Here is a 17,634-nt window from a genome sequence, read left to right as displayed (position 1 = left end):
ATGCTTCAAAGGAAATTCAAATGTGTACCCTAAGTATAAGGGCTAATTTAACCCTTATCGATGCTTACAACTTTTTCTTGTGCTTTCTCCAGAAATATCCCTCTTTCTTACATACCTCATGAACTTCTCTTCAGTCTTAAAAATAAATCTCAAATTTATCTTGTCCAAAAAGTATTACCTGACCCCTTTCAAAATAATTGAACAAACTTCCTTCTTTGGTACCTTTTAATGCTTCTATCATTACACCCATAAACTTTTGAATTTTTTATTATTTTTCTGCCCTGTCGACTAATCTACAAGTACTTGAGATTACAGGTTATTTCTCTAAATGAGATTTTTTACCTGAAAAACCTTATATATTATGATAAACAATTTGTATAGGTAAATGGCTGACTTGATTAATAAGGATTGAGGTAAATTGCTTGATTTCACTAAATTTCAGGGTTTTTTTTTCAGTAAATTTGTATTAATGATACTTTATTAAGTAATTCTGTGAGGATTAAATGTATGAGACAGAGAAAAAGCACACTGCACACTCACTGCCTAAAACCTTACCAATCAACATTTGTTTCTTGGCCTTTATCATACTCAATTCAATACAAATGTATGTCTAAGTGAATTGCAAACATTATAAAAATCCTTATTAACTTCTCTAGGACACACACTGATTGTTAGGAAATATTAAAATATTTCTACAAAATAATATACTCTCACATTCTTTTACTCTAAGATTTCATATTAAAACCATGAATGGATTTTATTAAAAATCAAAGTATATGAGAGAAGTGATATGTATATATAAGCTGTTATATACACATATAGGTCAGAGTATCTATCTAGTTTGTCTATCAAACCTCTCCCATGTATTATTTATATTTTTGAATACATTATTAAAAAAAAGTAAGGTCCAGTTGATCAAACCAGTATTCCAGGTCAATGAGGAGCTTAAATATGTGTTGGAGAAAGAAAAGAAGCAACAGAAACAGAGATGGAAAGGCAGAAAAAGACAGTGGTACAGAGGGAAAGAAGAAGGGAAAAGAAAAAGGAAGAGAGGGAGGAAAGAAAAAAGAAAGAGAATTCTAGAAAAAATTAAAGAATAGCTGATACCTGGCCCATCTTCAAATACTAGTGGTGAAGTCAATATACATTTCCTGGATCCTAGTACTTGAATTTCTATAAGAAAACAAACTAATTAATATAAATATTAATTCACCAAAATAATATACGGATATTGAGTGTGTTATATATATGTGTGTGTGTATGTGTGTGTGGGTATTTTTCCTTCAAAGTCCAACCAAAAGCTACGTTCTTACACAAATTTCTAAAAAAGTTTCACTTTGATTTACTAAAGGCTCTATCTTAAACATGTATAAATGAGAAATGCCCCTGGTAGCAGTGGGCTAAAAACACATAACACATCTGATTATAAAAATATCCTGCAATTACGCATACATAAACATAGTCATTCACATACATGTATCTGTTATGAATGCATCTTAGTTACTAGCATAGAAGCTTCTTGTTTTACTATAACTCCAGCTCCAAACAACAAATTGAATATAATTCATTCTATTCCATCCCATTAGACCTGTTTCTTTGATTATTATTTTTACATATAAATATATCATATATGTAAATATTATTTATAATATTTTACACAGGTAATTATATAATATAAATAATTATTCAAATATATATTTAAATATAAATGCATTTATAATGTAACTATACATTATATATTATAATATGTTATATATGAATATAATAAATATTTTTTTGGTTAAAGAAATGATATGGCTTGGGGTGCCTGGGTGTCTCAGTCAGTTAAACTGAGTCCGACTCTTGATTTCAGTTCTGGTCATGATCGCATGGTTCATGGGTTCGAGCTCCACATGGGGCTCTGAGCTGCTTGGTATTCTCTCTCCCTCTCTCTCTCTGCCTCTCCCCAGCTCATGATCTCTCTCTCTCTCTCAAAAAATAAACGAACTTAAAGTAAGAAAAGATCTAGCTCTAAATCCATTCTTATATCAGCTGCTGGAAGGAAAATTTTATTTTACCTGCTTCCCCTTTGAAGTTACACTATGTCATTTTATGTCATGTTACATCATGTCATGTCATGTCATGTCATGTCATGTCATGTCATACTACCTTATATCAATTATGTACATTTTAACAAGAATGTTGTTTGTCAGGTATCATTCCAAGCATTGGAGTAAAGCATTAAAGTAAAACAGCATTATGAAAGAAACTAAATTATTATGGTTTAAAAATTGGCTTTGTCTTTTCCCTCTTATGTAATCTCAATGGTCATTTTACCTTTCAAAGAACTAATATTCCTTGCAGTCAAAATATGGGTAATCATACCTCTTAATGGGTATTTAGAAAGATTAAACAGAAAACAGTAAAAGAGCTTATTATAATGCTGACAGAATTGAAAAACAAAACTTGCAAAAGTCACTGTGTAGTACTGTGTTGAGGTCTAATTGAGAGGTATATATCAAATTTATATCCATATCTACTTCACTGTGTATAAATTTTAACTTAGGGATATTGCAGATGGTTCCAATGATCAGTTGAATTTAAGGAGGATTCTAAAGAAGCATCAGTTTGGTAAAAGCAAATTTGTTTCCTGTGCAAAGGAACAACCTTCCTTGTGTAATTCTGCAAAATTATAGTGACTTTACAGAGAACCGAGATCAGGAATATTATGGCAGCTTAGTATTATCAATACAGCGTTGACGTTGCAGACTGACAAGTCTCTAAATATTAGCAGAACAGCTCTTCACCCAGGTCAAGTTTATATTTTATCTGAACACCTAAGTTTGGTTTTAAATGGTCATTTCCCCAAAACACATATCCTCATCTTGAAACTTGTAAAGAAGATGACTATTATTACCAGTAGGCATGAACTCAACATTTATATTGGGAAAAGCCCTTTTGCTAAACAAGGTGGGGAGAAAAGTCCCAAAATTTACAAAAGCATTTGATCTCTCCATGAACCTAAAAACAGCACCTAAAAACAAAACATGCTGATTGAGTCAAATCTAACTCATGTTGCAAAATATATTCCTGAGACACAGGTTTCAGGATTCCAGGGAAAGGTATCAAATCAAGAAATGCAGTCCATGTAATTTGGGAATCTAATACTAGCTGTGTAACCACAATATGCACAGGTAGCATTAACAGATACTCTTTAAATTGATCATGACTACACCAATTAGTTCTCAGAAGAAAATACAGATGAAATTCAAACAAGCATGTGACTTTAACTTTACATTTAACTTTAAAATGTTTGGTTATCAAACACAGGATTCTCTGAACAATTTAATCCCCAAATCTCACATACCCTCACTCAACACTAGCCACTCCTATGGGTCCCTTTACCCTGGAAAACTGGTTATTATTATATAAGTTTACTTTAAAGAACATTATAACCAATTTACTTGAAAGGACATTTACAATGGTAGTTGCTATTATTTATCTCTGAAATACTTCACTTACTACACGGCGAATGGCCTTTTCACTTTCCCATGTGTCTGTTGGCAGGACTGTCCCTTCCTGGAAGACACAAAACCCCACAGCTCTGTGTGCGGAAGCAGTTTTACTTCAAAGGCTTGGTCGTTTAATGGTAGCTTACAGGCCAACAAGAGAAGGTCTCCCAAGTACCCAGAAAGCTCTGCTGAGATTTAAAAGGCACTGTGGGCTCCCAACCCCTAGCTAAGAAGCTTAAATTTATTTTCACCCCAAGGGATCTGAAAAAGGAGGAAGCATCTTTTAGATATTGTACACCATAGAGCATCTTTTTGTACTGGAGAAACCAAAAGCTTTCATTTTTATTTGAACACAGTGGATCTGAGCAATTTCTTCCTTTGTTATATGAAAAGCAAGCTGGAGTGAGAACATGTAAACCAGAACTATGTTTAAACAAGATCAGCTGTTTAGGAAATGTTAAGCTTCTTAGCAAATAGAATAATAACTACTTAAAAGTATTTAATACAGAGGCTCCTGGGTGGCTCAGTCAGTTCAGCATCTGACTCTTGATTTTGACTCAGGTCATGATCTCACAGTTCATGGGTTCCCGAGCCCCACATCGGGCTCTGCGCTGACAGCATGGAGCCTGCTTGGGATTCTCTCCCTTCCCTCTCTCCTCTCTCTCTGCCTTTCTCTATCTCTTTCTCAAAATAAATAAACTATTTTTTTAAAAAAAGTATTTAATACAAATAAATACTTGCATGCTGTCAAAACTTTTTTCCATGTAATTTATTACAACAACTATTTTCCCCAGAGTTAACAAAACAAAACTGTCTAACTTTATCTTTCTGCATAAAAAATAAAATAAATTTCGGGATGCCTGGGTGTCTCAGTCAGTTAAACATCCAAGTTAAACTCAGGTAATGATTTCTAAGTTCACGAGCCCCGCATCAGGCTTCTGCTTCGGGTCCTCTGCCCAATATCTTTCTGCCCCTTCTCCACTTGTGTGCTCACATGGGCAAGTTCTCTCTCGTTCTCTCTCTCTCTCTCTCTCTCTCTCTCTCAAAAATAAATAAACATTAAAAAAAGAAAAGAAACATTAAAAAAAGAAAATATATTAAAGTTATTTAGCAAATGACTTCAGACTGTATCTTTCTATATCTTGTGTTTTTTTTTCTCAAGGATTTATCAAAGGCATATTTCCATGACAGTACAAAAAATGTCCCTCTGAGTTTTAAAACATAGTTCATATTGGGGACCCTGGGTGGCTCAGTAGGTTAAATGTCACACTCTTGATCTCAGCTCAAGTCTTGATCTCAGTGTCATGAGTTTAAGCCCTACACAGGGTTCCATGCTGGACATGAAGCCTCCTTAAAAAATAAATAAATAAATGATACTTAATACTGCACAATAAGAATGTAATATATTAAGCACCTCTCTGATTTTTAGACTGCTTATGTTTCACAAATATGAATAATTATACCATCTTAGTACATATTTAATTCCTGTTTAGCTTCCTTTCAAAAATGTTAAATAAATATACATCCAGAGAAGTATAAAGATTTGACTTCTTTTCCTTCACACTTGCCAATCTCTTAAATTTCCTAACATACTAGACCAAATGGGAAAAAAAAGTGTATTGTTATTCCCTTAATTTGCATTGTTATATTGATTATTAGTAAGGTATGATCTTTGTTATGTATTATTGGACATGTGTGAAAATTCTTTGGTAAATTACTTAAATTCGTATTTCAAAATATTCAAATAGATACTTTTAGAGTCCCTATTATCTCAGTTCTATCTTTATATTTAAAATAAAGGCAAACTATTTTTCAGAAAATTTGAGTCCATGTAGGCACTTGATTGGGGAACATCATTAAATCCAAATTTCTAAACCAGGACCCCATTCAGAGTCACCCTCAAAACCTTTTCATGTTTTTATATCCTTGTCCTGCCTCCACTGTGATTCTGCCTTCACTGTGTCAAAATATTTGCATCTAAGATTATTCTGGGTAATATTAGACAGTAAAACTCAATTTTTTCAAAATCAAATTTTTCAACTGTAATTTCTACCAATATATCAACTGATTGATGTATATGGGAGGACTAGATCATATTTTCATAAACTAAAGTTCTCTGTAAAATTTTGTCTACTTATTTATGCTAATAACCTAGTCTAACAATCCTGCCTGAATTCCTTTTGGAAGCTTCCTTAAACAAGTCACAAGTTCACATTTTACTTCTTTTTTATTTTAGGGCACTTCTCAAATAGACAATTTTTCACACTGAGACTTTCCCAAAGAGGCCAAAGTCATTATAAATTATATTTGGTATAAATATGCCGTTTGAAAAGACAGGCACACTAATGAGAGTTTTAGCACAGCTACAGTTAAGATGCATAATCTGTCATGGAGAGGAAAACACTTGGAATGAGACAAATCAATATATGCCTGATAATACTTGGGAAATTAAATTGTTCATGCACCTGGTGTCTTGGGTCCTTAGTTACTGGCTATCTAAACTGAAGATTTAATAAATATGCAATTCCTGGCAGATAGAACACTAAAAGAAGAGCTCTCTCTCCCCAACCAGATTCCCATGGTAAATAGGAAAAGAGCTGAGACAAGTTCTCCTAATCCTTTTGGTCACTCAAGGCAAAATTGCTCCTTTAAGTCTGCTGTACTGTGGAGGCCTTCTGTCTTCATCAGTCCTTGCAGCCATCTCAAGGACAGACTTATCAGTTGTGGAGTTGCCTTCACCCACGTGAAACTTATTAAACACACAAATTAGCAATAACAACAGAAAGACAAACAAAAGTATGTCTATTAATAAGGCAAATTTGCACCAACGGAAGCAAATGTGAAAGGATTGCATAAAAACAAGTGTTCCTTATTCATGATGAAATATAATCTCAGTAATTTGAAACTCGGTGTTAAGAAGTCAGAGACCAGGCACAACATGAGGTTTACCTCATGTTGCATCTTGGATATCTCCAAGCAGGAGATTCATGAATTATGGGGTCTTAAGCCATGGTAGGACACCAAGTATAAACTAGATCCATAACTTACTAATTGAACTAATAGAGAACACTACTTTGACATATTTCCAGTAGTACTTCAGAAGAAAGTGGTCAGGTTGGGATATTTCTAGGGTTTTGGGATCCGGACCCAAGATCTGAGATATCTTTTTGAAGGTTGAAACTGAATGGCAATATATAAATCTCATGGCATAATAGTTTAGGGTAGAAATAATGTGGTTTGGAAAGTGAAAGCCATCTTGATAAATAAACTGTTGTTCGATAAAGGACCTAAGCTGTTTTTCTATGTGAGCAATCAATTTCTCTCAAATAATTTCCATTTGCCCAGATTGCCTATTGATTATTTGAATAAATTTATTTTCAGGAATTTAATAAAACAAAGGATGGGTTTATTTGCTGTTTTACATCTTTAATTCCTTGTGCAAAAGTGTTCCTGCAGAAGTAAGAGAGTTGACATAAGTATTCTCAGTTCACAGTCTGGATATGTTCTGTGTTTATTCAGGTGTTCTTGGTTCTGTTTGCCATTTCACTGATAGGAATAGTAGGAATTTTTACATTTAGTAAAGCTGGAGTTAAATGGTGTATACTACCTAGTACTCTGAGATTCTACACATCTTTATGTATTATCTTTAGTTATTCTCAAAGGCTCCTGAGAGGTTAAATTGATGAATTCCATAATGACATTTTATATAGTCATTTCTCACAGCTATATCTCAAGAATACAGCTACCGTCATTAACACATTAACACACAAAGTTGTTCAATGCATATCTTCAATAAATAGCATATTGCTGGATCTGTTAATACTAATGTAAGATTTATCTAACGCCTTCTCTGTGTTGGGCCTTGATATATCTGACAAATCAACAGGAGAATACAAAAAAAGAAATATTCTTTTTCCTGGAGGTGACTGAACTTTCAGTTTGAACACCTCATCTAAGAATCTGTCCTCACATGTTAGGAATCATTTATGCAAGACCTCTTTCTCTGGTTCCCAGTCCCACATTTAACTTATACTTTTTCTCAAAGGTCATAGGTCTTCACAACTTTGAGTAGACAGGAAACTACCTATTTTATTTTAATCTAAGTCACACAAAAAATTTTAATGAGTAAAGGATTATTAATTATAATCTATATTTCAATATTTCTATCTTTAAATTAAAAAAATAATAATGACAAAAACACCCAGGGAAATAGGAAGCTACTTTGGGTAATATATCATTCTCAGTGGTATTTTATTTATATATATTAGTGGCTTCAATTCACAGCATTATTATGAATATAGAAAGCCTCAGGACAAGAAGAATCAGTGGAGATAGCTGATCAACCAATTTTGCACTTAAGTGATTTCCATTATGATTGCTTTTCTTCCATAGAAGGGGAAATAAACATTTTTCATCAGAGAAAAGATACTTTATCAATACAAGTCAGGTTTATAAAAATTATAGCTTTGATGTTATTTTTGAAGTATATTTTGATAAAGGGAGAACATGCTGGGGACCATGAATTACCTTTGAATCCTAGATTGGCTACATATTAGTTGTCTGACGGGGGGGTTCGATAAATTAATATATTTGAATTTCAGCTTGTTCAAACTGAACATGATTTGCTAATTGAAGTGAGGAGAATATATGGCTTTTTATGTGAGAAAGTAAATAATAAAAGACACATAAAAGTGTTTTTTTTAATTCCTTAACATGATTCATCACAAGGAGGGTCTAATGCTATTTTGTGGAATTTGTGGAAGTTTGACTACTCCTGTTGAATGCCATTGAATCTGTGCATTCTGCTAGCCTGAAAGTCCATATGTTTATGTGAAACTACATGACAAAAAAATGTCCTTGACATGCAGTTATGTGTAAGGTGCATGGTGTGTGTAGGGGTAGTGTGGAATGATGATGGGAAAGTTTATATAGTTTATAATTTCAGAATTCCAAGGTAATTTCTACATATATTCTATAGGGTTTCTGAAACATACAGTATAAATGGAACAATAGCAGAATTCAAACAGATGTCTGTGAAGCAATTAAATTTTGAGAAATCTCAAAATATATTGTAGAAGACATGAACAATCCCAAGATGTAGATACTACATTAAAACAATTCGCTTCAGAGTGAAATGAGATGACACCAAGACTTAATGAGAGGTTTTCAATTAACCTGATGCAAAAAAAGTACCCAGTACTTGGGCTATTTCTGGAGCTTCCCTAGGAAACAATGAAGAATGGACTTTAAATCAAGAAAAGTGGCACCTGGTGGCTCAGTCAACTGACTGTCAGACTCTTGATTATGGCTCAGATCATGATCTCACATTTCGTGGGTTCAAGCCCTGCATCGGGCTCTGTGCTGACAGTGTGGAGCCTGCTTTGGATTTTCTCTCTCCGTCTCTCTCTCTCTCTGCATTTCCCATGTGTGTGTGCTCCCTCTCTCTTAAAATAAATAAATTAAAACTTTCAAAATAAATAAATCAAGAAGAGACTAGAGCTTCCTAGGAGATTATATCCTCGTGAGATAGCTGCATGAATAATAAAGAAGCTCAAACCAGGTCATAGGACTCTTGATTTTGGACATGGAAGAGAAAGCTGCCCCTGCAGGACTTTAGCAAACACTCTACTTTGAGATGTCAGGTAAGAGAGAAGATATAGTTTACTTGCATTTGGAAAAGACCAAGAACAAAGAGACTATGGATAAATTAGTGAGTAGAGACACTCTAGCCTGTAATACGAGGAACTACAGGAATCTAGAGGTGTTTCTTTCTGTGAAAGTATCTCTAATTTGTTTTCCCTCAAGAACCTGAAACAGTTGGACAATGCTACTGAGCCAAAGAAAAGTGAGTGGGTTTAACGTATTCCTGAACTAGAGAAGTACACAACATATATGCAATATATGCATATATGCATATATTGCAAATACATGCAATAATAACCCTATTATTATATACTAATAATAATTAGTATTATTAAATTAAATTATTTAAATTAAAGCATAGATACATTATGTCAATTAACGCAAAAGTTTCTAAAGATTTATTTTACTTTTTTATTATTTTTAACTTTTTTAAATTATTATTTATTTTTGAGACAGATAGGGAGCAGGGAGAGGCAGAGAGAGAGGGAGACACAGAATCCAAAGCAGGCTCCAAGCTCTGAGCTGTCAGCACAGAGCCCACTGCAGCGCTCAAACTCACAAACTGAGAGATCATGACCTGAGTTGAAGTCAGATGCTTAACCGACTGAGCCACCCAGGCTTTAAAATAAACCTTTAAGTCAAAGGTTTATTTAAATTTCTGCACTCATCTCACTGGAGAAGTAATAGGATATCAAAATGTGCCAAGAACTACAGTTTAAGTAGCTTTGTCTAATATGGATCAAGGTAGTCTAAGGCAGTAAGAAATACCCAGGAATGATGTACCACTGTAATTACAGTAACAAGTATGAATTTGCATGGATTTTTAAAAGAAATTTAAGGGGCGCCTGGGTGGCGCAGTCGGTTAAGGGTCCGACTTCAGCCAGGTCACGATCTCGCGGTCCGTGAGTTCGAGCCCCGTGTCAGGCTCTGGGCTGATGGCTCAGAGCCTGGAGCCTGTTTCCGATTCTGTGTCTCCCTCTCTCTCTGCCCCTCCCCCGTTCATGCTCTGTCTCTCTCTGTCCCAAAAATAAATAAACGTTGAAAAAAAAATTTTAAAGAAATTTAATTGAATATATCATATACTTTGGATTTTTATTATTTATTTATTTATAACAAACATATCAGTTAAAGTACTTAGATAAACTAAATACCAATGATACTTTTTTTTCCTCATTTTTCCTTCATAAAGCTACAATATCTAGGGAATTTGATCAAAAAAAGCAGGTCTTGTTTGTTAGTCTAGAGGCTTAGATGCTCTGTTGGGAAACAGCATTTAATCTCATATTAGAGACAACTAAGGGTCAATTTAAAGTAAGGTGTATTATGAGTTGTCAAAGGTTCAAGTCAAATTTTAACATCTGTGACTGAGTCAATAAATTTTGTTCTAGGAAAGGCATGCACCTCTGGCATTATATTGCCCACCAATAGCACCACATCCATAGTCTCCACCTTTGTGGTGACAGGCATACCTGGGCTGGAGGCTGTGCACATCTGGATCTCCATACCCTTCTGTGCCATGTTCTTCATTACCTTGGTGAGCAACATGACCATCATGACAGTTATCTGCAAGGACCAGACCCTCCATGTGCCTATGTATCTCTTCCTGGCCATGCTAGCTGTCTCTGATCTGGGTCTGTCCCTTTTCACTTTCCCCACAATGCTGGGGATCTTCTGGCTGGATGCTCGAGAGCTCACCTTCTCTGCTTGCTTCACCCAAATGTTTTTTATTCACACCTTCCAGGATTTTGAGTCAGCTATCATACTGGCAATGGCCTTTGACCGCTATGTGGCCATTTCTCGTCCATTGCACTATTCTTCCATTCTCACCAACGGTGTAATTGCCAGGATAGGTTTGGCCATTATAGTGCGAACATTCACTGTGCAGGTGCCTCTCCCCATCCTCTTGAGGACGCTGTGCTTCTGTGATTCCAATGTACTATCTCATTCCTACTGCCTGCATCCTGATATCATAAAGCTCTCTTGTTCCAACACCAGGATCAACAGCATCTTTGGACTGTTTGTGGTGCTATCCACTATGGGACTTGATTTTCTCTTCATCCTCTTTTCATATGTCCTGATACTTAAAACTGTACTGAGCATTGCATCCTATGGTGGCCGTCTCAAGGCTCTCAACACCTGCATTTCCCACATCTGTGCTGTGATTCTCTTTTTCACACCCATGATCTGCCTGTCCATACTGCACCGCTTCGGCCCCAAACTTCCCTCATGTATCTACGTGACCATGGCTAACATGCATTTTCTCATTCCCCCTGTGATGAACCCTGTTGTGTATGTAGCGAAAACCAAGCAGATACGAGATAAAATTCAGAAACTCTTCACCAAAAGAAGACCAGGAGAATCCCAAGTCACATTTATAACATAAATGAGCACGATCCTAAGAGAGAAAGAATGCTTCATGAAAGCAAAGAACTGCTGATATTCTAAAAGCCCACAAAGATTCTGTTTGACTCTTCTGAATTATACAGTATATTGGTTTGGGTAACTTTTAAAACTGTTTCTATTCTATGATTTGAACAAATGTACACTGAACAATAAAATTTATTCAGGAAATAAAAATCTGAAATAATGAACTATTTGCATTATTTCTTTGTCCACTGGTTCATATATTTTAGTCAGAGAAGTTTATAGTCTTATAGTTCATCTTGGACAGAGTGAACAAAGTACTTGGTCTTATCATCTGTATCTATACCTTGACATGGTGTTAACTTTTTAGTGAATACTTACTTTATCCTTGACTTTTTGAGGAGCTGAAGATATAATATGAATTAAGCAAAGTTCTTGCTTGCATAGTGCTTTGTTTTATTGATGATATTGTTGTTGAAGTAGGGAGTAAAGGAAAGAAGGAAACAAGTGAATATCTAATATTGCTACTAAAAAAACTATAAAATCATGAAATTTACAATACCAACAATCTCTACCTAGATTGGACGTACGAAACTTCTCTTGCCACACTCTAAAAATCATCATCATTTGGAAAAAGTATAATGTTTAAATCCAGTATGTCAATCTGTAGTATCATATTCTGTCTTTCAAGAATGTTCACTCCTTGACTTCACCGCATTTGGACTTTGGGCTTGAGATCTTTAGTCCCAAATCCCTCACTTTCTCTAAGTCCAGGACAGCCATCATTTTATCATTGACTTTCCTATTCACTATGGACCACACATATTCCAGGAAAAGCTCCATCAGCACTCATTTTTTTTTCTTTTAATACTTGTCAACTGTAAACTTAACTTTGGAATCAATTTAAATATTTTGTATTTTCTAGTCTTACATCTGTGCTTTTGAGTTCTCCCTAAGAATAACACTAGAGTTTTCATACTGTAATGGCTACAAATTAATGATCTTCAATTCATTTGGTTTTTCAGTGTCTGGATGCATATTTTTGAAACCCTCGGTGACATTTTTCATGATCCACACTTGCCATTTCAAATACCTGCAACTTTCTTCCAGTCACTTATGCTTCACACCAGACCCTTTCTTCACTTTCACATACATAAAAGAATCTATATCTAGAAATGCCATCAAAATTCTTCCTTCCAATATTAGAAAAAGAATGTAATCTCTTTTATTCAAAGATGGTCGAACATGTCCATCTCTAAATGTGTTTCTTTTAATATTATCTGAGACACTCCATTTTGCCATCCACCTTACTCTCTTTCCCCTTTTGTTTATATTATGATTATGATTATTATGAAATGCTTCAAGGATGAAAAGATGCAAACAATAATACAAAAAACATACAGAAGCCATACAATTTCTATATGGTTCTATTGAATTATAATATTTTGCCTCAATTGAGTCAGAATTTTTTAAGTAAAACAAATTACAATAAAGGCAAAATTTCTTTGCATCTCTCTGAATCATAGATGTTAAACTCAATATCCAAAAGTAATCATACAATTTTACTCTGTTCCTTATCTTTCTTTTCCATGTTCTATTATGTTAAATGGATGTGTGTGTATATAACAAGCATACACAAAAGTGTATGTGATAAGCATGTATGTGCTTTATAGCACTGTTTTAAATCTTCTCCAAAAAAAAAAAATCACTATTCTTTGTCACAAATGTATGCTTTTGAGATTTGCCCATATAGTTACATGTTATTTGGATATATTTATTTTCACTGATGTAAAGATTCCTGTGTTGTTTAGGAAATAAAAGGGAGCTCCAGAGATTCAGTTCCTCCAGGTAATTCTGCCTCTTGCTTTACCTACATATTATCATTAATAGTATTGCAGGGGTTTCTAGAATTCTGCAAATACTTCCCATCTCCATAACATTGTCAGACTCAGCCCCAATCTCTGTAAGAAACCTTCTGGGGTAATTTCATTATACATGCTATCCTTATTTATATAAGACTCTTATCTCATCCCTTGACTTCCATTCAATAATATTCACTTCAATAAAATTCACTTCAATAAAATTTTTTGGCATAAATAAGCTACTTGAAAAAATATGCATTAATTGTCTTAATTTTCTCCCCCTTGTCAAATTTAAATATATTTTATGGTGGAATAGAAAGTACATATATAAAGTTGCATTGAAATAAATGTGCAATTCAATAAATTTTTATTAAATGAGTATCTGTATAAATATCACCTAAGGAATGAAATAATAAATTATCAACACCTAAATTTTCTCTGCAGCCTTTCCTGAACATAACCTCACCACTGTCAGCGCATTAAACCAATATGCTGACTTTTGTACTGTTCATTTCATTGTTTTTCTTTATAGTGGGGCTATTTAAGTATGCATCCTCAAACAACATAGTTGCCAACAATTTAACTGAAGTAGAAATCATTTCCTCTTCAACGCCATTATAACAAAATTTTGCCTCTACAATTCTATTGAAATTGCTTGGGCAAAAGTCATCAAGAAATCTAAATAACAAATCAAATAACATATTTCAAATCTGTCTTTTCAGCCCCGGACCTCTCATCAATTATTGACACTGTTGACCACTCACTTGTTATTCAATATCTGTACTTTTTGGCTTCTCTAACACCCCTCATTTCTGCTTATTTTCTGATCTCTCTGAATAATTTGACTCCTTGCATTTTCTGTGTTCACTTCTTTTGCTAACCCCCTGAATATGAATGTTGCCATATCAATCTCAAACTCAGCATCCCTCCTGAATTTCAGATACGTTCACATGTCACTCTGGGATAATTCCCTTTGTATGCTACATGGAAATATTTTTTTTTTAATTTTTTTTTCAACGTTTATTTATTTTTGGGACAGAGAGAGACAGAGCATGAACGGGGGAGGGGCAGAGAGAGAGGGAGACCCAGAATCGGAAACAGGCTCCAGGCTCTGAACCATCAGCCCAGAGCCTGACACGGGGCTCGAACTCACGGACCGCGAGATCGTGACCTGGCTGAAGTCGGACCCTTAACCGACTGCGCCACCCAGGCGCCCCGCTACATGGAAATCTTAAACTCAACAAGGCCAAAGAACTTACTCATTCTGCTCCAACCTCGATTGCTACTTCTTCCTGCTTCCACTTTTGTGTTCTCCATGTATGTGGGTGGAATTTCCTTTACTCCCTCACTCTAGCCAAAAATGCAGACCAAGTGCCACACATGGTTCTCACTTTCTCTCACTTGTAATTTCCAATCCCTTATCAATATTGTAGATTTCACTCTCTTAATATTTTTCACCACTTTTACATTTCCACTCCTCCTGCCTCAGTTTAGACCTTAATGATTAAGTAGATCATTTAGCCATCCTGCTACTTGGCTTCCCTGTCTTCATTCTCAAACAACTCCAAGCAGAACTGAAAATAGCTCTCAAAATCTAAAGATTATTTTGCACACTCATTTAAACTTTTCCATTGCTCCTCTTCACTTGCAGGTTAGTCTTTACTTACAGCTACCACTATTATTTTTTGATAATTTTCTAGCTCAAAATTTTTGTTGCTGATTATATGCTCCATGCCCTAAAATAAATGACCTTCTTACTTAACCACCTGCTGTCTCTCTAGCAAATTATTACAATTGTTCCAGCTATATTCTCTTCCTTAAATATTCTCCTTGTCACTTAAGGATCCACAATGGGAATCCACCTAGTTTTGATTTAATATTTCTAGTCTTTTTTGTATTTTGTCATCTAGGATTAGAATTATGTTTAGGTCACATTAAAAGTTATTCATATTTCACACATGCTGAATGAAAACATTTCCAACCCATGTTCAGTGTGATCATGGTCATGACATACTCCTGCAAATGCACAGAAGATCCCTGCAAGAAAAGAGTTAATGCAACAGATCCATTTTACTCAGTTCTTGCATATCTCTGTAGACATGTTGATGAGTGGTCCTTGACCAAACTCTAAAAATAATTCTCTGGAATGTTCACATAGTTACTGAGTAGTAGTGTTATTATGTATGCCAAAGCAGTAGTTCAATATGAACTAGGTTGGTAGCATATGTTAGACAAATATAGAATTTATTATGTGTACCTGTTGCCTGATTTGGGGGTCTACACACACTGGTCATGCAACAGATATGTACCTATGTAACTGGCTTGCTTTAATAACACTGGACTCCATAACTCAAGCAGGCTTCTCTGGACAGAGGCATCTCTCATGTGTCCCTGAGGTTTGTGGCTACAGTGACCCTTGCAGAAAGAGAAGAAACAGTTGGAAGCCTGTATGTGGCCTCTCTTGATGTCACAATGGACACCTTTTTCCTGCTGTTCCTGCACAGTGTCTTTTGTTATGTCAAATCTTAGCCGTGAGTATAACTTTCTGTTGAATTGTATGAGTGCTTTGGTGAACCACTGAACTAGCAAGTGGTTGTGGTACCCCTGGAGGTTTCCTCTGCCTCATGCCCAGTTTGGTCCCTACTTCAATTTCCCAGGCCACTCCTGACCAGCTCCATGACTACTATGACCAAACTTTGCATCTTATATCACTCTTCTTTTTACCTTCAAAACAAAATCCAGGACCCTTTCGTATGTTCCTGGTGAATCCTTTTTAATCTCCTTCACCCATTCCTCAGTAAGTCTGAAAACTCACTTTGAGAAAGTAGGGAGGAGAAAAGGGGGAAGCACTAGGGAAAAATTAGCTGTATGTTATTGTAACAAAGACCGATCAGTGCAAATAATCTTGGTCATGTTATCATTCATGAAAATAGTGCTGCAGATACTCAACTCTCACCACCCAAGATATATACAATTGAAGGGAAAAAAACCTGCTGAATTGGGGGATCAGGGAGGATATAAAGATTGTATGTCCTGGAGATCAGAATATGACACAAGATGTTTCCATGACCAAAAAAAGCTAGGATCAGTGTGATAACTTCTACTTCTAAGGGGCTAAGACACATGGGTGGCTCAGTCAGTTGAGCAATCGAATTTGGCTCAGGTCATGATCTCACGGTTCAGTTGGGGAGTTCGAGCCCCACATCGGGCTCTGTTCTGACAACACAGAGCTTGGAGCCTGTTTTGATTCTGTGTCTTCCTCTCTCTCTCTCTCTGTGCTCCTCCCCATCTCATGCTCTGTCTCTCTCTGTCTCTCTCAAAAATAAACAAACATTAAAAAAATATCTTATAAGGGGCTAAGGATGTCTTAGAGTGGGAAAAGAAGAAAGGAAGTTCAAAGAAGGACTGGCTCCATGTTCTAAGTGTATAATCATACCTCATCTAGAGGCCTGGCAAAGACACACTAAGATTAGCACATGAACATCTGATGCTTGTTGAGATCATATACCACAAGGATTGGGTGTGAGTCTCACTGGGATTGGTTGTGAGCCTCCAGAACCAATGCTTTATAAACTTGCTTACTTGGCACTATGCTCAAGGTAGGGGGCCTCATGAGCCCCAAGCTGCATGACAATTCACAGAGCTTGGGTCCCTGCCCTGGGGTCTGGTGAGTGATAGAAACTCCTCCAACGACATTAGCTTACCTTAAATCATGTTGTATGCATACTTGGGATGGAAGTCAAGAAAAGTCATGGGCTATCCTAGATATGGTTGTAAACTCCGTGTGAGGATCTCTGAGACCAGAAAAACATTTGCTGGAGGTATACAGTGCCTCTAATCCTCTTATATGATATATTCTATAGTTTTGGGGAATAATCCCTGGCCCCCTTTCCTTACCCAACAATCACTCAATTATTTCCCGTAAAGTTTAAGATCAACTACCAACCCAAACATCATTTATGTAAGACACGTATTAGATAATTGATAAATAATTTAGGTAAGAAAGACAAGAGGGAAGAGGTAAGCAAAGGAGGGAAGGAGGGAAACTGGAAATCTGAAAATATGATTCATAATTCCCACACAATATTATAACAGAGACAACACCAAATATTTACTAATAAATCTCCCAGGATGAAAAGCTATTTAGAGTTCTTGTCTTAAAAGAAATGATTTAAAGGATTGATAAAATGCAACCTAGGCTATGAGATTTTTTTAAAAAGGATAATAACTCTGCATTGATGCTGGGGTGTTTTAAGTTTTTATTGAAATTCCAC

At 35.6% G+C, this 17,634-nt stretch overlaps 1 protein-coding gene across 1 annotated transcript; it reads left to right on the top strand.

Moving 5' to 3' along the window:
- The first annotated feature begins 3,511 nt into the window (after positions 1-3,511).
- Positions 3,512-11,517, top strand: LOC125146479 (olfactory receptor 51G2-like). The gene is made up of 2 exons (XM_047823213.1): positions 3,512-3,662; positions 10,523-11,517. Exons 1-2 carry the CDS (start codon positions 3,512-3,514, stop codon positions 11,515-11,517), a joined length of 1,146 nt encoding a protein of 381 aa, XP_047679169.1.
- The last annotated feature ends 6,117 nt before the right edge of the window (positions 11,518-17,634 follow it).

This window comes from Prionailurus viverrinus, chromosome D1 (genome assembly GCF_022837055.1).
Source record: "Prionailurus viverrinus isolate Anna chromosome D1, UM_Priviv_1.0, whole genome shotgun sequence".
Taxonomy (NCBI): Eukaryota; Metazoa; Chordata; class Mammalia; order Carnivora; family Felidae; genus Prionailurus; species Prionailurus viverrinus.
Note: the sequence above shows the minus strand (reverse complement) of the source record. Positions and strands in the feature narration are given on the sequence as shown.

Excerpts from the sequence above, each read along its gene's own strand:
- LOC125146479 (XM_047823213.1), top strand. The coding sequence starts at position 3,512 with ATGGCCTTTTCACTTTCCCATGTGTCTGTTGGCAGGACTGTCCCTTCC. Across the intron at positions 3,663-10,522 it reads AACAAGAGAAGGTCTCCCAA|GAAAGGCATGCACCTCTGGC; the intron begins GTACCCAGAAAG and ends ATTTTGTTCTAG.